Source organism: Telopea speciosissima, chromosome 8 (assembly GCF_018873765.1).
Source record: "Telopea speciosissima isolate NSW1024214 ecotype Mountain lineage chromosome 8, Tspe_v1, whole genome shotgun sequence".
Taxonomy (NCBI): domain Eukaryota; kingdom Viridiplantae; phylum Streptophyta; class Magnoliopsida; order Proteales; family Proteaceae; genus Telopea; species Telopea speciosissima.
Genome location: NC_057923.1, coordinates 61,372,095 through 61,396,281, shown reverse-complemented (window position 1 = coordinate 61,396,281; position 24,187 = coordinate 61,372,095). Strand labels below are relative to the sequence as shown.

General features: G+C 41.0%; 1 protein-coding gene across 1 annotated transcript in view; it reads right to left on the bottom strand.

Annotated features, from left to right (window-relative positions):
- The window catches only part of LOC122671366 (2-isopropylmalate synthase A-like), a 48,138-nt gene extending 25,341 nt beyond the window's left edge, over positions 1-22,797 (bottom strand). Inside the window, exons 1-5 of the mRNA XM_043868529.1 lie at positions 22,071-22,797; positions 6,988-7,201; positions 6,825-6,905; positions 3,662-3,754; positions 3,477-3,563 (exon numbers count right to left, since the gene is read on the bottom strand). Coding sequence (XP_043724464.1) covers positions 3,477-3,563; positions 3,662-3,754; positions 6,825-6,905; positions 6,988-7,201; positions 22,071-22,714 — 1,119 coding nt within the window. The 5' untranslated portion in view covers positions 22,715-22,797. The remainder of the gene's footprint in view (positions 1-3,476; positions 3,564-3,661; positions 3,755-6,824; positions 6,906-6,987; positions 7,202-22,070) is intronic.
- Positions 22,798-24,187: the final 1,390 nt, after the last annotated feature.

Here is a 24,187-nt window from a genome sequence, read left to right as displayed (position 1 = left end):
CCCCTCCTCCGCCTTCTTGAAGTTACTACCATTGTCCGTCACCACTTGGATAACGTTCTCTACCCCCACCTCTTGAGCCACCTCTTTCAACAACTTGCATATATATTTTGCATCCTTCTTTTTCCTTGGAGTAGATCCAGTCCAACCATCACACGACAGTGACACCATAGTGTGACAATGTCCCCTTAAGGTCTCTCTATACTCCTCTAGCGCCTTTCTTTGCTGGGGTAAATACATATTCATCAGCTCATAAGCAGTGGGGCCCCTTCACTCCAACCCCAGCCTTCCCTACAGTTTCTAACATATTCTGATAGTAGGGTCCCTCGGTAGCATGCGCCGCGATACTGTGGTAAAAGAATCACTTCGACATGGCATCACCCAGTTTACCCTTCCAATCAGAACACACATGCTTCAGCTTTCTCTGTATACCGCTCTGAGTCCTGAAAAGTTTTGGATCTTGCTCAAGTATGTCAAAAACATCCTCATCTACTAGGGGTAGGGGTGGGGTTCCCCTCATACTTGGTGCTCTCCGAAAGGGCAACTACGTCTGCTTTTTTTTCTTCTTACCCTGTTCAGAACCAGTACCACCATCCTCCGATGCAGCTGCTCTAAAGGAACCAGCTCCTCCCCTGAACTCTCTAGCTCTATCCTCCTCTTGCATATGTGTAACTCGGCTTGCTAGGGCTTGCTACCCTAGCAAGCCGTATCTGTCTCGCCTCTGCCTCTGTTCCCACATCAGTAGGCATGTAGTCCTCGTCACTGTCAAAATCAGAGTCATCCCATGCTCCTGCCTCAGCCTGTCTCTTTAGCACTGCCTCGTCAAACTCTTCCCTTACCTTCTGCTTATGTAACCTCCTCTTTATTCCTCCCTTCATGAGGATAATATAGCCTTTTGCACCTCAAGAGGAACCCTAAGGCATTTGGCCACATCCTTATATCCACCTGCCAAATGCCACTTTAGTCTAGTGGCCCCAACTCCCATGATTTTCTTCCCACAGTAGTTGCATTGTGACTTCTTATCATTTTCAATGGGTACACCGTGCCTCAATGGAAGAATGAGTGACCCGTTCCCCCGCAGATCATGGCCTTACGACTTGGTCCCCGATGGCCAGCTGGGAAATCGGTACAGCAGCTCACGTTCGTTTGCACTGTGCATTCCGCTAGACTGGACACGTGTTAGCTGTAGGAAGAATGGTTCCAAAAGTGACTTCAGTTCACCAGTTCAGGCTCAACTCCTTGCTTTACGTTAGCGGATATGAAGGTCGGGCCGGGGCTCTGCCCACACTGTGTCCCCCATCTCTTCCCTAAGCAGCCATGATGTACTCTTCTTACACTATTGCAACCAAAAGTGCCACATTATTAATTTTTCTACATCAATTAACAATAAAGATATTTCCTAATTCCTATTTAACTCTTAGATTTGTCCTTAATTAAAACTAATTTTGTAAATAATAATACCCTAATCAACCAAAATTTAAATATGGAACAACAAATTAATCACCATTTTGAGATGAAAAGACAAAAACAATACTTTCATAATTTTTCATTATCTTTAAAACCAAAATAGAATATTTTTCCCTATTTTTCATAATTTGTTGAATTTTCTAATTATTTTCTAATTTCCAAAAGTTAAACCAATAATTTTCAGGCAAAAAAAACATGATACCATGAGGCCATAGATCAGCCAACAGTGTCTCATATATAAATTGAGCAGTAACCAATGCATATTAATCCTTTTTTTTCTTAGAAAATCAATTTTTAAAACCAGAAAATTTTAAAAATAGAAAATTAAATACAACTCCATGAAGTCAAAGATCAGCCTACGATATCTAACATATAAAAAAAATTGAAGCCTAAGCACTAAATATTTATCTATATTTTGCAAAAATTAATTTTAGGGGAAAGATTACACCTCAAAGTTTAAATCTTCCCCAAATCTCGCTCAAATAGTCAAATGCACGAGGCCGTTGTATGTGTTATATTAGTCTCCAACACGTTGTCTACCAAGACTAGCAAGTGATTTGCCAAAAAAAAAAACTCAAATTCTAGCGCTTTCTGTCAAAACCAGACAAAACCAGTCGAAATGGATCAAAACAGTGACTCAGTTCGTTCGAGATGGGGCTTTTATATAATGCCATTGTAGCGTTTCAGTCAGTATAAAACCTGAAACCTACCAAGATTTTGACTGAAATCTGAAAGTCTAAGTCTAAACATTGCATACCTCTAGAGTCGCATGCCATTTCGTTTCGACCTCGGTCAAGACTGAAATAAGCACGAAATTTCAGTGGTTTCAACCGAAATCTGGAACACCGAACTCGTCCATGGTGCGAGAACCCTTGCCTAGTTTCTGGTTGTTTGATTTTAGCAACCCTGTTGATCTCGGTTTGGTTCTCTCATGGTGGTATTTGGTTCTCAATTGCTGCTGCTTACTACCTATTACACTGTTTCATCCATGCTCCTCTGAATACATCTTCGGAGATTGGAATGTGTTTATGTTTTATGTTTTTTAAATTCCTGCCTGCAGTAGGAAACTACTCGGTCTCAGAATCTAAACCTTGGATTAATCTGAGATTTTGGAATTTTGTTCACCCATATAGAAGTAAGCTTCGACCAGGTTTTGGGCCAGATAAGGTTTTCCGATCTGCTATTGTAACAATGTTAGAATGGTAAAATCAGAGAACCGAGAGTGATGGGAGAGAAAAGGGTACTAACTAGAGCACTTGGATTGAACCAGCAGTTCCCCCCCCCCCTGCTTTTATGTATATTAAACCAGAATTACATAGAAAAAGATTCCTAATCCTACTAGGAATCAAAACTAGTAAAGTAAACATAATTACACTTGGAAATAAACTAGGACTAGGACTAGGACTAACGGTGCCAAAGCAGTGCGTCACTTACAGGGGACAGCCTAGCTAACCCTTGCTCACTATTCACTACACCCGGGTCATAGTGCAGCGGGTCACTTCCGAGGGGCACCCTAGCATAAGGTTAAAAAAAAATAGTAAGTTTTAGAATCCATGCAACAGCGTTTGGCTAATGTCTTTACAATGTCCCCTGATTGTAAATCAGGAAAACTACTGTGCTAACACACCCTCTATTAGGTTGTTCTGGCACGGTCTTCAATGTGAACCAAGTGTATCAAGGAAGCGCCGACCTGACGCACCAACCCTCCTCCTTTATCCAGGCTTGGGACTGGCAGAATAAAACACTGGCGGAGTTGCGATGGTTTACTTTCAAAAAACAAATAAACCTTGTTTTCAAGATGAGATGGATATAAGATACAATTACATATGTACGACAGGATAAACATTTCTGATGACATGAAAAACCATCCACTAGCAGCAGAAGATGTACATGGTTAGTAAATGTGACAGTAACTATCTTATGTAAAACAAGATCCTCAAAAAAAAAAAAAAAAAAAATGAAGAGTGGGACATGAATGAAAATGGTGATACAATAAAAGAGAGCATGCCAACCTGATGTATACCACTTTCATGAGCAAAAGCATTAGCTCCAACAATGGCCTTGTGTGGCTGAACAGCAAGTCCAGTATACTCAGCCACCTGGAAAAAAATTACAGCTAAGAAACGTCCAAGGAGGACACATTCAACCAAGATGCAAAAAGATTGGTACAGGTTACAAAAGAGATCCAAGAGAATACCATTTTGCTTGCCATAACAATGTGTCTGGTGTTAATCCCAGTGTAAAGCCCTTCCATTAGCTCCTTACCACGGCATTTTATAGTCATTACAACCTACTCCCAAAATCGAAGAAAACCATCAGCTGAAATAGGCAAAAAGGATGTGCGGTATAGCAACGAAAGCTGAAATGAAGACCAGTGATGCAGATGCTAGGCACACTCTTAAGTACCAAAGCAGGAGAACCAAGCCATCATTATTATAGCCTGTGGTTCTATTTTTTGGACCAGTTTTCTGGTGCAGTTCAGATCTCTGGTTCAGACCTGGTTCACACAATCATGGAGTTTATCTTAGGTTGATATTTTTATTTTATTTTATTATTATTCATTTGTTTAATCAAGCTGGAATAGATCTTATAAATTCCAGACATAATCTGAGTCAACTTCTTATTTGAGTATCAGAGTCCTAGAGCTAGAAGGAACCTCAAAACACAGCTTGTGATTGGAGAGACTTTCCTAGTTTGTTTGCTTTTCTTTCTTTGTTGTGATGTTGTCCTGTTCAGGTAAGACTCTACGTTTCCTCTGTGGAGTCTATTTGGTCCAGCACTAGTTTATATATACATGTAAAGGCTTACAGCCTCCCCATGATTTTGATGAATGAAAATTTGGCTTTCAGCCTTTGGTTTTGTGGGTCTCAGAGCATGTTGTGCTGTAGGATTCAGTAGAAGACCTGATATAGACCAAAGCATGAAGAAGAGGAGGCCAAACACTGTTCACGTGAACAGTGTCACAGCCCCATATTTGACTTGGTGAGAATGCAACTAGAAGATCCTGTGGGGGCCAGGACCAGATTGTGTGAAGACTTTTTAGAAGGGTCAATTTTGTCTATGCATGGGGATTTAGGAGTTTAGTTTAGTTTCTATTTTCAGAATTATTCTCTTAGATATTTTGTGGTTGTCTATTAAACAACCTTAGCTCTTTAGTTCCTAATTCCACATTTAGAAAGTAGGCTTAGCATTTATTTAGAAGTTTCTATTTTCAGTTTGTTTCCTTTTCTTGCAAGTTTCTAATTTTCTCTTACTTGTAAGGCAAGCATAGCTGCCCATATATATGTAATGCCCTTCGAGCCCCCCCACTAACGATTATGATGAATGAGAATATGCAGTGCAGCGTTTTATTGTCCTATTATGGATGAAGAGCTGAGAGACCTGGCTGGTGAGCGCAAAAACCCATAGGGCTGAGAGAGCCGAATCTCCTTATCCCTTTTCCCTTCTCCTATCTTCTCTTCTTATCCCAATTGATTCCCTTGTGTTGCTGTTATATTGTGATTACTGCAACTGCTGTGAAGATCCTTGAATGCTCCAATCAACTCCAAAGGCTGCTGTTGCTGTTACCAATTGATTGAAGACTGCTGCCACTCCCTGCGATCTGATTTAGTGCTGCAGCTTCTGTGTCTCATATCTCCACATCCAGTGATACGAAAAGGCTAAGAATTGGAGGAGTTCTTCACTTCTGTTGGGGCTCCACTTGATCCCAATTCCAGCCCCTGCTATTGGCTGGATTGCTCTGCAGGCCATCACCTTCTAATTCTGAGTCCTACCTTCTATTTTCAAGACCAACTCAGATATCCAGTTCTGACCATCAGAACTGAACCAAACTTGCAGCAAAGCTTCACCTCATCAAGGCTGATACTCGATCCACTTTGGAGGCTTGGAGCCCAATCCCAGTGCTGGTTTGCACGATATTCCATAACCTTCTAATTTTGCATTTTCGTATCTCAGTTTTTAGCCATCTGAATTGGCTGAAATTTGGAGTGTAGCATCCCTTCACCGCCATCTTCACTCGACCCAAGTTTGACACTGTTCTACAGGCTGGTTTGATCTCTACCTCCTAAGTTACTAATTCTGGTTTTATTGCTATGTTGAGATTCTGCTGCAACCTGTCATCGATCCTACAGTAGAGTGGTTCTTAGTTGAACCCCTTCTACATTAAGACCTGGTGTGATTCCAGGTTAGGGCAACAGTGGGATTCTAGCACTAGAAATCAGTTGGGATTCCTGATTATATCTCTCTTCATCTCTAAAATGTCAATTTAGAACTTTTCTATTCTTCCTGCACATGGTAGTTATTTCTCTATTCTTAATTCTGTTTTTTTTCCCCCCAATTAACCATTCTTCTGTTAGTTTAGTTTCTGCCTTGCTAATTGTTCGTATTTTGTTCTGGTTGCTAGTTCTCTTTCTAGTTCTGTTTCAAGATCATAATTTTTCCATCGATTTCAGCAGTCCTACTGGTTACTACTAGTCTGTTTTCTTAAAAACTTCAATTTTCTGAATCTGTAATTTCAAGACAATAATGGACCCTTTTTGAACAGCTAAACAGAATCTGGGATGGAAAGGTAATTAAATCTGAACAAGTGTTTTTCTGAAATTTTAAATCAGGGCAGGGTTAAATTAAAACAGACATTAAGAAGAGGCCTTTTAAGTAAACAACGAAAGAACCGATCCTTGTGAGTAAATAAGGGAGTTGTTCTTCTACACGCTAGCTACAGTGACCTGCGGTAAACCTGGATTGATTCCGGGTGAGAGATCATTCTCAGAAGAACTCGGTTCGGACTGAGACTTCAGGAGGAGATTGCCAACTCTTAGGACTCTTGAATCCAATCAGAGGAGAAATCAGTCCAGTATTTGGTTTTGGATCCAGTAAACTTTAAACTGATTTCAGGTTTCCTACCTGAAGTCTACATCAAAACTTCAATTTCTGGTTTGATATTCTACTTCTGAATTTTGTTTACTGTTAAGGTTTTCAGAGTTCTATTTATTCTTTAATTGTTCCATTACTTGATTCAGTTCTTAACACATAAGACCCCGCCATCGATTTTCCCCTTATCTGTATGAGTTTTCAAAAATCCAATAGATAACATATACATCTACCAAGCCATCCATATACTCCAGCCATAACAGCTGTATACGGTAAATCTAATCCTCAACCCAAAAATCTCACATACTTGAGTGATTGAAGGACACATAATTCCATCAAGTGAAAAAGGCAGACTAGCAGACAACACAAGGCAAAGACGAGACAATAACAAAGGGAGTAGTATACTAGGCATAGGGTGAAAGTAAGATGCTGAATGGGATGGTCATTGACTGCAATTTTCTTTTAATATGCACATATGTATACACTCATACCTCCTCTAAGGAAGCATTTCCTGCTCTTTCTCCAATGCCATTGACAGTCACTTCCAGTTGCCTAGCACCTGCATATGCTCCCTGGATTCAGATTCACTGAAAATGAGTACACCTTGGAATTAGTATGGCATGAAATAACTGTAGCAGAAAATTAACAGCATACCGCTACTGTGTTGGAACTGGCTTGGCCAAGATCATTTTGGCAGTGGGTAGAAATTATCACATTTTCTATTCCAGGGGTGTTGGATTTGATGTCGGCAATCAATTGCCCAAATTCAACTGGCAAAAGGATACCTACTGTATCAGGGATGTTGAGGGTTGTAGCTCCAGCCTTAATTACTTCCCCCAGAATCTGATAAAGGAACTCCTTCTCAGACCTGGCAAACAACAAAGAAAATTATGTCAACTTTTAATAAATAAATCAAGAGTAAAGGCATAAAATTGAACAGAATTCCTAGTAAGCAGTCCTTTAATGTAATCAAAAGAATTTATTCAATACTCAAATAAATGCAGAGAGCTGGACAGAAACAGTAGAGCTTTTCATAACTATTCTCAGCCTTCTTGTAAGTTGTTTGCAAGGCTATGGAAAAGTTGATCAAGTGGGCCTTTATTTGTAAGGGATTTACAGAGGCCTTTCAATGATTTTGTTTCTGGAGTTGAAGTTACTCAGAAACTATGATTTTGTTTCTATAAAAACGAGTGGCCAATAAATGTAATCAAATTTTTGTGATGCTGGCAAACTGGTGGGGTCCCGGGTCTAGAATAGGATCTAGGGAACCACAGAGGTGGGGACCACACTCAAACCAGAATCTGTAATTTCAGGACAATAATGGACCCTTTTTGAAAGGCTAAAACAGTATCTGGAATGGAAAGGGAATTAAATCCGAACAGGGGTTTTTCTGAAATTTTAAATCAGGGCAGGCTTAAATTAAAACAGAAATTAGGAAGGAGGCCCTTTTAAGTAAAGAACGAAAGAACCTATCCTTATGAATAAATAAGGGAGTTGCTCTTCGTCCACATGCTAGCTACATTAACCTGCGGTTATCCTGGATTGATTCCAGGTGAGAGATCATTCTCAGAAGAACTCTGTTCGGACTGAGACTTCAGGAGGAGATTGCTAACTCATAGGACTCTTCATCCAATTAGCAATCACCCAGCATAGCAGTCAAAAAAATTAAAAATATTCCTACAAGTGGAACCAAGCAGAAGTTGCAGGGCAACCATGGTTGCAGGCTTATATCTCACAGCAGAGAGGACTTCAGAAAGTAATTTTCTACGATTTAGGTCACCTAAGGAAGGAGAACTCATGCACAGAATCTCAGGCCAAACCAACTTGGGATGGAGAATCTGCAAGCCGCCTTCTTTTCAGTCCAGCAGTACCACCAGTAGCAGGAAAGAACAGAGAAGTATTAGAGAAAGATAAAAATAGGAGAAGGGGAAAATAGGAAAATATATCACTACTATGGAGAGGAACACAGTCTGGATTAAGCAAGGTGAATGAGAGAGAGATCCAGTACACACGAAAAGCAAAACAAGAAGTAAAACTCAGTTTCTTTTATTAAATCACACTATATCAATTGGGGTTTATTACACTTATTTATAGCCGTTAGTAAGCCCACATCGACTCATGCATGGACTATCTACTAAAACATATTCAAAAATGACTTGGACTCGACCACTAATATCACTGTTCACCAACCTATAAAATCTTCTGAAGACTCAAACTCATATCCCTAATCTCAACCCCTATCGACAGCTCATGTGGATCCCAGTTATAATTGGTTCCTAGTTACCCCAAGGTTTAATAAAATTCCCAACCCATACAGGAACCAATAACCATATTTCCTTGGCCTACGTTTCCAAACTAGATCATGTCGGTCCAACCAAGCTAGTGCAACTGCATCACAAACCAGTCCCAGTGGGCCTGGTTAAGCCTTGTTTCAAGCCATTATTTAGAGATACATGCTTTGGGTTGTATCCAAAGCTTTGTGGTCCAGTCTATGAAAACAATGGAGATATTCATAGTAGTAAAAACTACAGTGTCATAAAGTTAATGAGCCATACGAAAAAGTTATGGGAGAGGGTTATTGAAGCTCAATTGAGAAAGGAGACTACTATATCGGAGAACTAATTCGGATTTATGCCAGGAAAATCATCAATGGAGGCAATTTTCTTATTAAGGAGACTCATGAAAAGATATACGGAGGGCAAGAAAGATCTTCATATGGTCTTTATAGATCTGGAAAAAGCCTACAAGTCCCTAGACAGCTAATCTGGAATATTTTGGAGAAGAGAAGAGTATCAAGTAAATACGTGGACATAATTAAAGATATGTATACTAATGTGGTGACTAGCATTGGAACAATGGGGGGACAAAGTAATGAATTCCCAATCTCAATTGGGTTACACCAAGGATCAGCTTTATGCCCTTATCTGTTTGCGCTTATCTTTGCAGATGATATTGTTTTGATAGATGAGACAAAAACAGGGATTAACACCAAAGTGGAACTATGGAGATCAACCTCGGAATCAAAAGGCCCGAAGATAAGTAGAACTAAGACCAAATACATGTTGTGTAACTTTAGCAGCTCTGAGACGGATACCGAAAGGGTGAATATTGAGGAGAAGGAGACCTCGCAAAGTGACCACTTTAGATATCCGAGATCAATCGCAAACAAGAAAGGTGACATAGATGACGATGTTGCCCAAAAGATTAAAATAGGATGGATGAAGTGGAGAGGCGCGACCAGAATTATGTGTGATCGGTGTATCCCTTTAAAGCTTAAAGGAAAATTTTATAGGACTGTCGTTAGACCAGCTATGATGTACGGGTCAGAATGCTGGGCTGTGCAGAAGTGCCATATAAATAAACTTGGGGTCGCAAAGATGAGGATGTTGAGATGGATGAGTGGGAAAACTAGGAAGGATAAAGTAAGGAATGATCATATTAGAGCTGGGTTGGGAGTAGCTCCGATTCATGATAAACTTTTCGAGAGTCGTTTGAGGTGGTATGGCCATGTCCAACGGAGGCCTTCAAGGGCCCCATTCCGAAGGAGCGACATGATCTGGATTGAGGGAACCAAAAGAACCAAGGGCCGGCCTAAGATAACGTTAGGAGAAGTGGTGATGAAAGACATGCTTAGCTTAGGCCTTGCCCCTAATATGACCTCAAATAGAGCTGATTGGAGATCAAAGATCCGTGCGGTAGACCCCATTTAATTGGACTTTGTTGTTGTGATGCTTGTGTTACACTCCTCTTCGAGACCTAGAGCAGATTGTTGGGCAGTTAAGAAGCAGACTAAACAGTACGTAGCTAAGAAGGGTCAATGCCATAGAGTTTGTGTCGTGGCTGTATGCCCCTCCCCCTTTTTACTTCTTTAATTTTATTCTATCGATGCCCATTTAGTCTGTGTTGATGTTGAAGGCCCCTTCTTTACCTGTATGCCCCACCTTTTTTCTTCTTTATTATCCTTCTATTATTTCTTAAAGGATCCATGTAGCCGACCCCATTAAGTTGGGACAAGGCTTGGATGTTGTTGTTGTCGTTGTTGTATGCTTTGGGTTGTGTTGTACTGGGCCTTAATTATAAGTCTGTACAGTGGGGCCTGTGATTCTATACAGGATTAGTTGTTTTGTGTTTTTATGTTTAGTAGTAGTAGAGTTTAATTGAGTAGTGAGCAAGTAAGTTAGTTTAAGCCTTATTAAGAATCTTATACAGTAAGTATGTGGTCAGTTTATATAGTAAACTTTTGTATAGGTAACTTGTAGGGACAAGTAGTTTGGCTGGTTTAGAAGTCCAAAACAGCGTCAATCGAGCCTTTATAAATAGGGATGTTTTCCTACACGAACTTCGTTGAATTTTTTTAATGAAATTTATTTGGGAGTTCATGTGTTTGCATGACCGGCGAGTAGTCTGGCCCACAGTTCGAAATTTCGGTCGAAACTTAACGAAAATTTTCAGCTTCAACCCGGCTCGAGACGAAACCGTCCGCGACTCATTAGGTATTCCAGGTTTCAACAAAAACTTTTATGTTTCGGTCGTGAAGTTTCTTTTCGCCAAAACAGTACAATCACTTAATTTAAAAACAAGAAGTCTATCAAAATTTCGACTTGCACTTTGGTTTCGACCGAAACCTGCTGTTGGACTAAAGACTTGATTTTTACCTTGATTTTGGCCATTCCACTTCCAACTCTTGGTGGAACAACTTGTTAGAAGCTTGTCCAAGTCATCTACAGCCAACATTTGGTGGATTTGAGGGTGATTGCTTGAAGGTAAAACGCGTTTTCCCTAAAGTAATTTTTGCAAAAAAATAGGGTAAATATGTAGTAGTTAGGATTTTTATATATTAGATGGTATTAGCCAATCTATGACTTCACATAGTTGGATTTAATTTTTTGTTCTTAAATTATTTTCTTATTTTCTGGTTTAAAAAATTGGTTTTCTTGGAACAATTTTTAAATATATATATATATATATGATTAATACTTAGGTTGGAGCTCAATCTTATAAATGTTAGTCACTGTTGGCTGATCTACGGCCTCACAGTGTTGCTTTTTCTGCCAAAAAATATTATTTTAATTTTCAAAAAATAGAAAAAAAATAATTCAAAAAAATTATGAATAATATGGAAAAGATATATGCTTTGGTTTGAAAAATAGTGAAAACCTTTTAAAGTATTGCAGTTGTCTTTTCAACTCAAAATGATGTTTTGTGTGTTGTTACAAACTTACATATTGGTTAATTAGGTTATTATTATTTAAAATTTTAATTTTAAGCAAGGAAATATATGACTCAGGTAGAAATTAAGAAATAGCTTTCTTGTTGTCATAGGGCTTTTTATTGACGTAGAAAGTTTAATTATGTGACATTTTTTGTTACAATCGTGTAAGAACTGCACATCATGGCTTCTCAGGGAGAAGATAAGGATGACATAGCATGGAGGCATGGTGTCCCTATTGGGAATGACAAGAAGAAATCTCAATGCAACTATTGTGGGATAAAAATCTTGGGAGGTGGGGCTGCTAGACTAGCGTGGCTTTTGGCAAGTGGATGCAGGGATGTGGCCAAATGCCCCAGGGTTGCTTATGAGGTGCAGAAGGCTAAGGTTACCCTTGTGAAGGGAGCGATAAAGAGAAAATTAGACAAGAGTAGGGCAAGGGAAGGGTTTGACAAGGCAGTACTAGAGAGACAGGCAGAGGCAGGAGGAGGAGACTTGGACTCTAATTCTAATTCTGATGAGTACTTTGTGCCTGCCGATATGGAGACAGAGATAGAGGCCAGACAGATACGGCAGGGGACCAGAGCAAGCCATGTCACCCATATGCAGGAGCAGGAGAGAGGCAGGGAGTTCAGGAGAGGAGCTAGTTTCTCCAGAGCAACTGGAGGAGAGGCTGTCCTAGTGATAGTGGTTTTAGACCTAGAGCAGCTGCAGGAGAGGCTGGACCTAGTGGTTCTGGCAAGGGTAAGAAGAAGCACAAGCAGTCGGAGTTTCAATTCAAGACGTCATAGAGAGTGCGGACAGCCCCACCACCCCCATCTCCAGGGGACAGTGATGATGATCCTATTGACATACTTGAGCAGGCTGCAATTTACAGATCAAAGAGTAGACAGCGAAAGCTGAAGCATGTGTAGGGTCAATGGAAGGGCATGGTGGGGGGATGCAATGCCAAAGTGGCTCTTTTACCACAACATCCCAACGAATGCCACTGTGGGGTCCTACTACCAGAACATGTTAGAGACTGTAGGGAACGTTGGGGAGGGAGTGAAGGGGCCCACTCCTTTTGAGTTGTGAATGTGTATTTACCCCAGCAGAAGGAGTTAGAGGAGTACATTGAGACCCTCAAGGGTCTACGGTCAGATTATGGAATATGGAGTCTCAGTGATGTGTGATGGTTAGACTGGACCTACTAGACGTCCATCATCAACTTCATGGTATATTGTGATGAGAGGGTTATGTTCCTCAAGTCTGTTGATGCATCCAAGGAAAAAAGATGCAAAATATATTACAACTTGTTAAATGAGGAGGTCCAAGAGGTGGGCATAGAGAACGTTGTCCAAGTGGTGATGAACAGCGGTAGTAACTTCAAGAAGGCAGGAGAGAAATTGATGAACAATAATAGATACCATCTTTTTTGGACCCCTTGTGCAGCCCATTGCATTGACCTTATGCTGAAGGGCATGGGAAAGAAGATATTGGTACGGAATGTGGTCAAGAGGGCAAGACAAGTGGCCACATTTGTGTAAAATTATGGATATGCCCTACAGTTAGAGAGGACCATATTCCGCTTATGGATGCGAGCGCAACTAGAGTACGCTTTCACTCATCCACTCATAGTTGTTAAGGCCCGCCTAGGCGTCCAGGCACTTTGGTCACCTAGGCGGGCACCTTGGACGCCAGCTTGGTGTCGCCTTGAATTTTTACCCTCTCCAACGCCTTGGGTCTCCTAACCGCCGTGACAACTATGCATCCACTTGAAGAGGCGGAACCAATTGGGTCATAAACGCCTTTAGCAACTACTGTATGTGCACTACAACATGAGATTGGAAATGCAGCACATCTGCATGGGGATGAACAATGACAAAAACCCAATTGAACTCAGCAACATCTTCCAGCTGGAGTCAAATGATGGGGATCTCAGGTACCAATGGATGAGGGAGTGCAGTGACCCGATGATGGATCAGGTCATTGGTAGGCCCGACCCTAAGATTGCTAATTAGATGGGGGCCGATATTAATGAGTTCATGTCTTCTTAAGAGGGTTGAGTCCACACACAGACACCCCAACCTTTTGAGTCCCAACCTGGCAGGGATGATGAGGAGGTAAATTGGTCGCATTCCAATGGTTGTACTCGCACACCGTCTCCCTTCGATGGTGGAGATCATGGTGGTGATGATGGTCGTGGTAGTGATGGAGATAGATATGTGAGCCTTCGAGACGAGTATGATCAGGAAGAGGAGGAGCCGGAGCCTATCCGACTCATAGGAGAGACATAGTTTGATCATGCTACCCAGGATGCCAAACACAGTGCACGTGCCCCCACACGTGCAGGTTATACTAGAGGCTCTCACCGCAGGTTCAGATCAAATGAGAAGCATGACCGCATTGACATGGAGATAGATATTTCTTCCTTATCTGACAATGTTGGAGGCCTCAATCTAGAGGGTAATAATGGGTTCAAACAGTTGGGACAGTGGCGTGTACCATCGTTTTCCACAGACACATCTAGTGACAAGTATGGTGGGTGTGGTGGGTTTGATCAGCATAGCTATTCATCATCTTCATTCCACACTACTCATGATCAATCACAAGGAGTGATATCTTTCATGGATAGCATCTTCTCCTTGCCAGACCCCCAGCAGCCCTATCAGTCTGGTCCAACAAGCAACTACAGTAGTGGCACGTTTGCATCATCTTCCGGACCCAATGATCTATATCCGAAGTTGGGTTACCTAGAGTATGTGGATGATGAGACATATTAGGTTGTCATGATGGACTTTGAATGTTTCTTCTCATATACCATGACATGGCCATCTTTTGTGATCGAGTCGGAGGAACGGTTTCGTCGGCGGCAGCAATCTTCCTCATCTTTCCAGCCCACCCGGAACTCTATGTGGTATTAACATAGAGTAGGAGAATAAGAGGAAGTGCAGAGGGCTTTTGCTTATTTGAACCTTTGATATGAAGTCATTAGTTGTACACTTATGATGTAATATTTTAATAATATTAAATGATTTTTCACCATTTGTCACTTGCAATTGCATATTTTAATTGTTTTCATTATATTTTGTATGTTAAAGTACTAAATAATGTGTAACATAGGCTATCTTTGAGAAATATACTTGCAATGTACGGCATATACTGCCAACCTAGCCAAACTTAACAATTTGAGTATGTTTTTCAATAATCTAAAGGTTCCACTGTGTTAAGGGATGCTTAATTAGGGTCTCTACCAAGTTTTAGCCCAAAATATGGCTGCTTGACCACCAAAATGGTCAAACGAAACCAACCGCTGACTCTTGCAAGATTTCGACCAGGTTGCAGTCGAAATCTGAAATATTTTGGTTTTGACCACCAGGGTTCGACCCTGGTCGAAACTGACTTCTTGAACCTTGGTCTGGCCATTAGCTTACCTTCCTTTCTCAGTTCTGGCTATTTCTTCAACCAGGTGATATTGCTCTCTCTAGCTTCATGTCGATCTGAAGAACCAACTAATTGCTTGCTGAATCTGAATTTCACCTTTCAAATTTCATCATCTATATTCTGTTAGCACCATTATCGATTAGTATATCAGTTCCTGCAATATTTTCAGCTTACAAATAAGCAAGTTGGGTTACATCTATCTTCTGACCTCTGATTTCCAAGATTCATACATCACCAGAAAGCCTGTAATTTCTGCTATACTCAACCAGAAAATTAGGGACAACCGTGCTTTTTTTTGTGAAATTTAGAAAATCTCCTAAATATGGATAAATCCGGTTGTCTGATTTTACAGTTTTAAGTGTGGTTTCAGTACTTGTGTGCTTCTAGATTCAGCTCTAGAACTCCGAACCACATCAAGTAGTTATTGGACTTTGAGACTTTTCTGAGTTAAAGATTGTTGTTCTTTCCAGCTCTACAGTTCGGCGACAATAATAATTCTAGCATACAGTTGCAAATGAGAGGAAGTATTTCAGTCCAGAAACGTAGGATTAGACTAGCTTCCTGGAACATTGGATCCTTAACGGGTAAGAGTCTGGAGTTGGTGGATGTCATGAAGAGACGAAGGATTAATATCGCTTGTATCAAAAAGACAAGATGGAAGGGTAACAAAGCTAAGAAGTTGGATGACTTCAAACTTTGGTATTCGGGAGACCATAGTAACAGAAGCGGTGTGGGCATAATAGTGGACAAAGATTTAAAGAACATCGTTGTAGAGGTCAAAAGGCTGGGAGACAGGATTATGTCCATCAAACTAGTATTAGAGAAAGAGGTTGTCAATATTGTTTGCGCTTATGCACCCCAAGTAGGATTGGACGAAAGTAGTAAGCGCCTTTTCTGGGAACTCTTGGATGATTTAATGCAAGGTCAGGATGGATCGATTATCATTGGAGGTGACTTGAACGGACATGTTGGGAGTGACCGTAGAGGTTATGAAGGATTGAAGGGGTTCATGGAGGTTTCGGGGTTGGGGAAAGGAACAAGGAAGGGACCTCAATCCTAGACTTTACAGTAGCCTATGATCTTCCCATTTTGAACACCTTCTTTGAAAAAAGAGAGGAGCACTTAGTTACCTATAAAAGTGGGAACCATGCCAACCAAATAGACTTCTTCCTTACAAGAAGGACAGATAGAACGGTGTGTAAGGACTGTCAGTTTATCCCTAGGAGAGCTTAACAACCCAATATAGATTGGTGGTCCTGGATATGTACCTCAGTGCATAGAAGAGTAGGAGGAAGGAACCTATGTACCTGAAGATAAAGTGGTGGAAATTAAAAGGGGAGTCCCTAAGGACATTTACTGATATTGTGGTCAAACAAGGAAAGTGGAACTTTGAGGGAGACACCAATGTGATCTGGTACGAGATGATGACCTATATTAAGAGGGCGGCCAAAGATGTGCTAGGGGAAGCGAAGGGTAGTCATCAGACCCCTAGGGAGACTTGGTGATGGAATGATGAGGTCCAAGTAGCCATTAAGACCAAGAAAGAGTGTTTTAAGACTTGGCAAAGGACTTAAGAAACAGAGTATAAAAAGAGATATAATGATGCAAGAAACGAAGCTAGGAGGATTGTGGGGTTGGCTAAGGAGAAAAAATATGAGGATCTTTCTACCAACCTAAACACTAAAGAAGGAAAAAAAGCTATTTATAAGAGTGTTGTGGATTTGCTTGTTAGTGATAACTAGTCAGCCTTCATCCCTGGCAGGAACATCTCAGACAACATCCTTCTATGCAATGAGATTGTTAGAGGCCTTGCCAGATCCAGTCATTCCCCTGCTGCCCTTATGAAGATTAATATTCACAAAGCATTTGACTCCATTAGATGGGACTTTATCATTAATGTGATGACCAAGACGGGATTTCCCCCGGCCTTTGTCAATTGGATTCATGCTTGTATCTCCTCTACTAGGCTCTCTGTCCTAGTAAACGGCAGTCCGACAGGCTACTTCTCAACTTCTATGGGAATCAGACAAGGGTGCCCTCTCTCTCCCTACATTTTCACCTTGGCTTTGGAAGTTCTATCCAGGGATATCCAATCTTTCACGGATCAGAACCTCATCTCTGCAATTCTGAAGTGCAAAGCTCTCAAGCTCCCCCATCTAGCTTTTGCGGACAACCTTATGATCTTCTCCAAAGCTTCCATCAACTCTTTTAAAGCCATCATGTCTTGTCTGCAGCGCTTCCAGTTGGCCTCAGGTCTGCGCACAAACCCTTCAAAGTCTCTTCTCTTCCTTGCGGGGGTTTCTGATTTGGAAAGAGAGGCTCTTATCGACAAAGTGGGCTTCTCTGCTGGCCAGCTTCCCGTCAAATACTTGGGTCTCCCTCTGATTCCTGTTAGGATATCTGCTGAACACTGCACCCCTATGTTGGACCTCATCAGGAAGCGCCTTCAGCTCTGGAAAGGAAAGCTTCTCTCTTATGCGGGTCATCTTGTCCTCATCAAATCAGTGTTGGAATCCTCTTATATCTATTGGTCTGGCATCTATGGTTTACCTCACTCTACTGTCAAAGCCTTGGAATCCCTAATGGCCTCTTTCCTATGGAAGGGCACGGACTCGACCAGGTTTCTTCATCCCATCAGTTGGGCTTCAATCTGTCGGCCAAAAAAAGAAGGTGGTTTGGATATTAGAAGAATCAAAGAGGTAAACTTAGCTGGTACTATCAAGCTGATCTGGAAGATTGTCTCTAAAAAGAGAAGTATTTGGGTTGACTGGATCTACTCGAGACACCTGTAACATGATTCCTTCTGGATTGTTTCTCTATCCTCTGATGCCTCCTGGGTCTGACGGAAGATCTTAGCTACTCGCTCCCTAGTCCAAGGTTCTATCTGCTCCCGTATTGTCAATGGCTCATCTACCTCCTTCTGGCTTGATTATTGGTATCCTTTGGGCATCCTTCTCCACCAGGTTTCCACCAGAGATTTTTACAGATCGCGCCTCACTAGACAATCCAAGGTTGCAAATATCCTTGGCAGCAATGGTTGGACTCCACAGCCTTCTTCTCTTCAGTCGCTTAACAGCATTTGGGCGGCCCTCCCCTCTATCCCTAGAAGTCCACCAGGGAGAGGCAATTCTGTTTTTTGGGTTCATTCTTCCTCCGGCTGCTTTAGTGCAAAAGCTGCCTGGGATCATATCCGCTCCAAAAGTGCCTGGGCTCCTTGGAGAAATCTTCTTTGGTTCAAGCACCACATCCCCCGTCACTGCTTCACGGCCTGGAGAGCTCTCTCAAATTGTCTTCCAATGCAGTCCTTCCTCCGTCATCGTCACATACAAGCCCCTCCCTCATGCTGCCTTTGTTGGAACAATAATGAAGACATTGAGCATCTTTCTTCACATGTTCTTTCTCTTCGGCTATCTGGAAGGGCGCTCTAGCAAAATGCTGGCCTTTACCTAGAAGAATTCTTCCTTTCAGTAGAGAGTGGCTCTGGATTGACATGACTTTGTGGGTTCCTCTATTTGTGACACTGTTGGAAAGTTAGTTTTTTGTGCCACGATCAACCACATCTGGATGGAGCGTAATCTAAGGAAATGGACCTCCAAGTCGCGAACTCATCAGCAGATTTGGGATGCCATTTCCTTCGAGATTAATGCTAAGCTATCTTTGGCTCCCCCTCTTTTTGTAATGACACCCCAAGGAACAGGCTTATTGTTGTCTCCTGGGGCCTCTCCTCTACCTCCCTCTGATCCTCCTCCTCCTGAGGATTCGGGTCCTCTCATTGTTCTTCTTTGCTCCCTAAGGGAGCTGCTGTAATTTTTTTCCTCTTTGGTAATGAATTTTTCTATTCACCCAAAAAAAAAAGAAAAAGGAAGAGCAGAGATTTTGATCAAGTGAGGTGTATTAAGAGTGTTGGTGAGAGATGAGGACATTGTGAAGAAATGGGATGAATATATTTGTGACCTACTAAATGGAGATAGGTTGAGTAGAAATGGCCTAGATGATTACATTTTTCAGCAAGACACCACTCGTCATAGTCACATAAGAAAGATTAGGGCAGAAATTAAAGAAGCCTTAAGAAAGACGAAAGCAGGCAAGACCCCAAGCCCAGATGAGATTCCAATAGAAGTGTGGAAAACCCTTGGAGGCTGTGGGGTTTATTGGTTAGCCAATCTGTTTAACAGAATTTTGGACACAAGGAAGATGCCAGATGAATGGCGGAGAAGAATTGTAGTCCCGAACTACAAAAATAAAGGTGATATTCAAAGTTGCAACAACTATAGAAGCATTAAGCAAATGAGTTACACTATGAAACTTTGGGAGAACGTTATTGAAGCTCATTTGAGAAGAGAGACTCATATCTCGGTGAACCAATTTGGCTTTATGACAGGTAGATCCACGACAGAAGCTATCAACTTATTGAGGAGGCTCACGAAAAGATATAGAGAAAGCAAGAAGGATCTCCATATAGTCTTTATTGACTTGGGAAAAGCTTATGATCGAGTCCTTAGAGATTTAATCTAATGTGTCCTAGTGAGGAGAGGAGTTTCTAGCAAATATGTGGATGTTATTAAAGATATGTACGAGGGCGTGGTGACTAATGTGAGATCTGTGGGAGGTCAGGAAAAGGAATTCCCAATTACGATTGGGTTAAACCAAGGATCAGCCTTAAGCCCTTATCTATTTGCGCTTATTATGGATGATCTAATGAAGAACATTCAAGATGAGATCCCATGGTGTATGCTGTTCGCTGATGATATCGTTTTGGTGAATGAGACAAAAGAAGTGATTAACTCTAAGTTAGAGCTTTGGAGGTCAACCTTGGAAACAAGAAGCTTTAAGATTAGTAGAACAAAGATTGAATATATGGAGAGTAATTTTAGTCACATTGAGGTGGATACTGATATGGTGCGAATTGACGATAAAGAGATACCACAAAATGACTATTTTAGATATCTGGGGTCTATCATAAGTAAAGAAGGTGGCATAGAGGATGATGTTTCACAGAGAATTAAAGTGGGATGGATGAAGTGGAGAGGTGCGTTTGGAGTGCTGTGTGACCGACGTATTCCTTTAAAGTTTAAAGGAAAGTTCTATAGAACTGTTGTACGACCAGCTATGATGTATGAGGCAGAATGTTGGGCAGTTAAGAAGTGTCATATTGATAAGCTTTGTGTAGCAGAGATGAGGATGTTAAGATGGATGTGTGGAAAAACAAGGAAGGATAAAGTACGGAACGATTGTATTAGAGCGGACGTGGGAGTCGCCCCGATCAATGACAAGCTCCGAGAGAATCGTTTAAGGTGGTATGGTCATATTCAACGGAGGCCTAAGGGCGCCCTAGTAAGGAAGAGTGATATGATCCCAATTGAAGGAGCTAAAAGAGCAAGGGGCAGACCTAAAATGACTATAGGAGAGGTGGTGAGGAAGGACATGCAGAGCCTAGGTCTTGTACCAAGTATGACTTTGGATAGGGCCTATTGGAGGGCAAAGATCCATGTAGCAGACCCCATTTAGCTGAGATTCTCCTGTTGTGTTGGGTGGGCTTCTTTCCTCTTACTATCTTTCATCTTTCATTTGTCTTCTTCCATTTTCCATTTCTCTTCTCTGTCCCTATCCCTTTGTGGATCCATGTAGCCGACCCCATTAAATTGGGATAAGGCTGAGTTTGTTGTTGTTGTTGTTGTACAGTTGCACCAGGGTTATCTATTCATTTCTTGTAAGCCGTGTTGCTTATCTATTATCAGCACTTTTCTTATTCCAGATGTTAAGATTTCTCAACCTAAGTGATGATCTCTCCTCAATTTTTACACAGATGTTCGAGAATTCTTCTTTATAAGTACCAACATTGAAGAATATAATTGTTCACTATTTTTATACTATCCTGATTGAGAATATTTCTGTTAAATAATAAGATGGTTTTTTGTTTCGGATCTGCTTTGTAGCCTGAGAAACCCTCTGATTGATTGGATTAGATACTGAGTTACACCCATCAAATCACTCACGGTTCGGTCCGTTAGTTATCATGGTGGGGATATTTTATTTTGACAAAATATCATCATGAGGGGGAACGAATGCCATGGTTTCCAGCCAAGTCAACATCAATGCCACTTGCTGTATCTTCGGATAATTGATAAATATTTGCATATAATGGTTTATTTATATTTATTTCTATTAGTATTCTGTGCAGGTTACAGAACTTTATATTGATCCTGCATCACTTTGCGATAAAAGGATTATAGGAATAGATTCTCACCATAATACTCTACAAATTGCTACAATTTGGCAATGGGAGCAAGGAGAGTGTATTAGTAGATTTCCCTTGTAGTTATAATTGGTGGTCACAGTTTCAGAATTTTACACTCCCTAGATAGCTTCAAGTTTTTGAATTTGGGGGGTATCCAAATCGAACTCAAAAGATATTAGGTCTGAATTTCAGTTACCATGGAAGTCATTGTTGCTTGGCGGTCTTTCCAAGTTCAAAGGAACCACATGAAAAAAAAAATTTGTAAAAACTAGGAAAACAATGGAAATTCATAAACAAATTCAAAAACAATAAAATAAGCACCGAAATATTTCTAATATTGGGTGCTAAGTAAACAGCCATCAGCAATAAAAGACAAAACCCCTCTCATCATAGGTCTCAACCCACAGCAACATAACTTATTACCTCTCTCACCTTCTAAAATTTCAGGTATTAAAAACAAGTCTCATCATGGGTGTTCTGAATAACCTTCTTTCTCCCCCCCCCTTCAAAAGCAGAGGCTTTAAAGATTCAAGAGAGAAAAAGAAACAAATGCAAACTTACGCCACTCTGACTATTTCTATTTGGAGTAGTTTCAGTAGTTTACATTGGAAAAGAGTAGAAGTCATTGAATCCATACATGTAACAGCTTAAGTTAACTTACTCTAGTACCCTTTTAGTTAAACAAAGTTTAAATTCACGATGCCACAATGACACAGACAGCATGCATTAAAGCTTCAACATCATCACAAGATACCATGAAATCACAACCATAAACTAATTTAAACAAAGTAACTGGGAGTACCAAAATGACACAGCAAAAAATATTAACAGCAGATATAAAAACAACTCTACCCAGAAAACAATCACCTTCCAGCGTCTTCTGGGCTAAACTCGACATCCTCACATCCCAAACTCCTGGCATAACTTACCATCTCCCTGGCTATCTGAATTACCTCCTCCCTAGATTTCCTTAACTTATGCTTCAGGTGAATATCACTCGTCGCAATAAACGTATGGATTCTCGGCCGCTTTGCATACTTGACAGCCTCCCAAGACGCATCAATATCAGCACGATTACACCTCGCAAGTCCACAGATAACAGGAACATGACCATCTCCATCAATGTTGTTCCCAACTTCTTTAGCGATCATCTTCACAGCTTCAAGGTCATCTTTGGAAGAAGCAGGAAACCCCGCTTCAATTATGTCAACACCAAGCTTGGCAAGTTGGCGAGCAATGTCGAGCTTCTCTTTGCTGGTAAGAGTGGCGCCTGGAGATTGTTCTCCGTCGCGAAGAGTGGTGTCGAAGATGCGAACGTAATTAGGGTCTGAGATTCGATTGGGGGTGTATTCGGGACGGCGTGAGAGAGAGCATTTGATTGTGTTGAAGGGTGTGGATTGCTGAGGTAAATTGACTGAGCTTTTGGAGAAGAAGAGAGAATGATAAGGGCTTGTGAGGTTGAAACTATTGGTTGTTGTGGAGAAGCTTGGTATTGAACACAGAGCCGCCATGACTAAGAACCAAAGAAGCAGAGGAAGTGGAGGCTACAACCTATACAAGCGATAAGGTAGTGGAGGGGGACTGGGGGAGGGAGGTTTAAAGCGTTCGCGAAGAGCCGACGAGTTTAGTTCACCGAACCGGCTGGTTGGACCGGCAATTTTCGCAAGTCAATTCCTCCTGGTGACAAGCATGCAGAGTTCTTTATTGAGGTACTTTCATATCGGCATCAACTATCAAGTATAAGAGCCAAAAGAGACCACTCCACTTTGAACCAATTAGTTTTAAAATGGAAGCTTAATATTCTTCATGCATTTCTACGATGAACTTTAGAACATTTTGAAGCAATTGATTTTAAGATAGAAGCTTAAAATTCGTTATGCATTTCTACGGTGAACTTGGGAACAATATGTTGGAGAGCAAGGTTGAGTAAAAAAACTCTATACGTCTATCTTCAGACAACCATTAGATCTGTTATTTATGCTTCCAATGAATTTCATATTGCTCTAATAGATCCTAAAGCTCCTTCTGAGCCAAGCCCTCCATATCAGCTTCCTCTAGATTTTAATCTATATTTTGAATTATTTTCAATGTTGCCATCTTTTCATTCACCTCATTTGTTCATCATCAACATGCGTCACATGACATCTCTTTCGTCTAGCAAGACTAGATCTAACCGTGCCAAGCTCTTTATGAACCTTATACATAGGGAACCTTGGAAATCTAAAGCCCAATTCCATTTAACCAATTCCTCACACATCTATAGCGTAATCTCCATCTAGCCTCAAAATGGAAAATCTTTTTACCCGTAAGAAGGGGGGATGCACATCAACAATTAAGGGATAGTGATCAGAACCACAAGCCAGATAAAAAATTACACTCGTGTTCAAAAATTTATCTCTCCATGAGATGGAACACAACGTTCTATCCAGCCTCTCCTTGATGAGACCATTCCTCCATCAACTGTTAGACCATGTAAAGAAATCCATTGGTACACATGTCTATAAGCGCACAATAATCAACAAACTCCCTAAACCCAATGATCTACCTTGCTGACTTCACATTTCAAGCTTCAACAATGTCTTCTTAATGATATAGATAAGGCAGGGTGTAGATTTCTATGGAGACAAAACAAAATGAGAGGAAGCTTCACTGGGTCGGCTAGGATTACATGTTTGCCAAAGCTTGATGGGAAGACTAGGGATAAAGGATCTCAATATCCAAAACTTGGCATTGCCAGCAAAGTAGGGATGGCAATTGATAACCAAAAGTGGATCTCTATGTGTTAGAATTATGACAAGCATGTATTTTCCAAATGGGAACTTCATTCATGCACAAGTAGGGAATAGGCCATCTTGGGCATGACGAAGTATTTTGAAAAGGAAAAAATCTCTTGTAGAGGATTGTTGTGGATTGTTGGAATGGCTCATCAATTCAGATTTGGGATGACCTTTGGTTTCCTCTGTTGGAAGGATATAAGCTTCGAT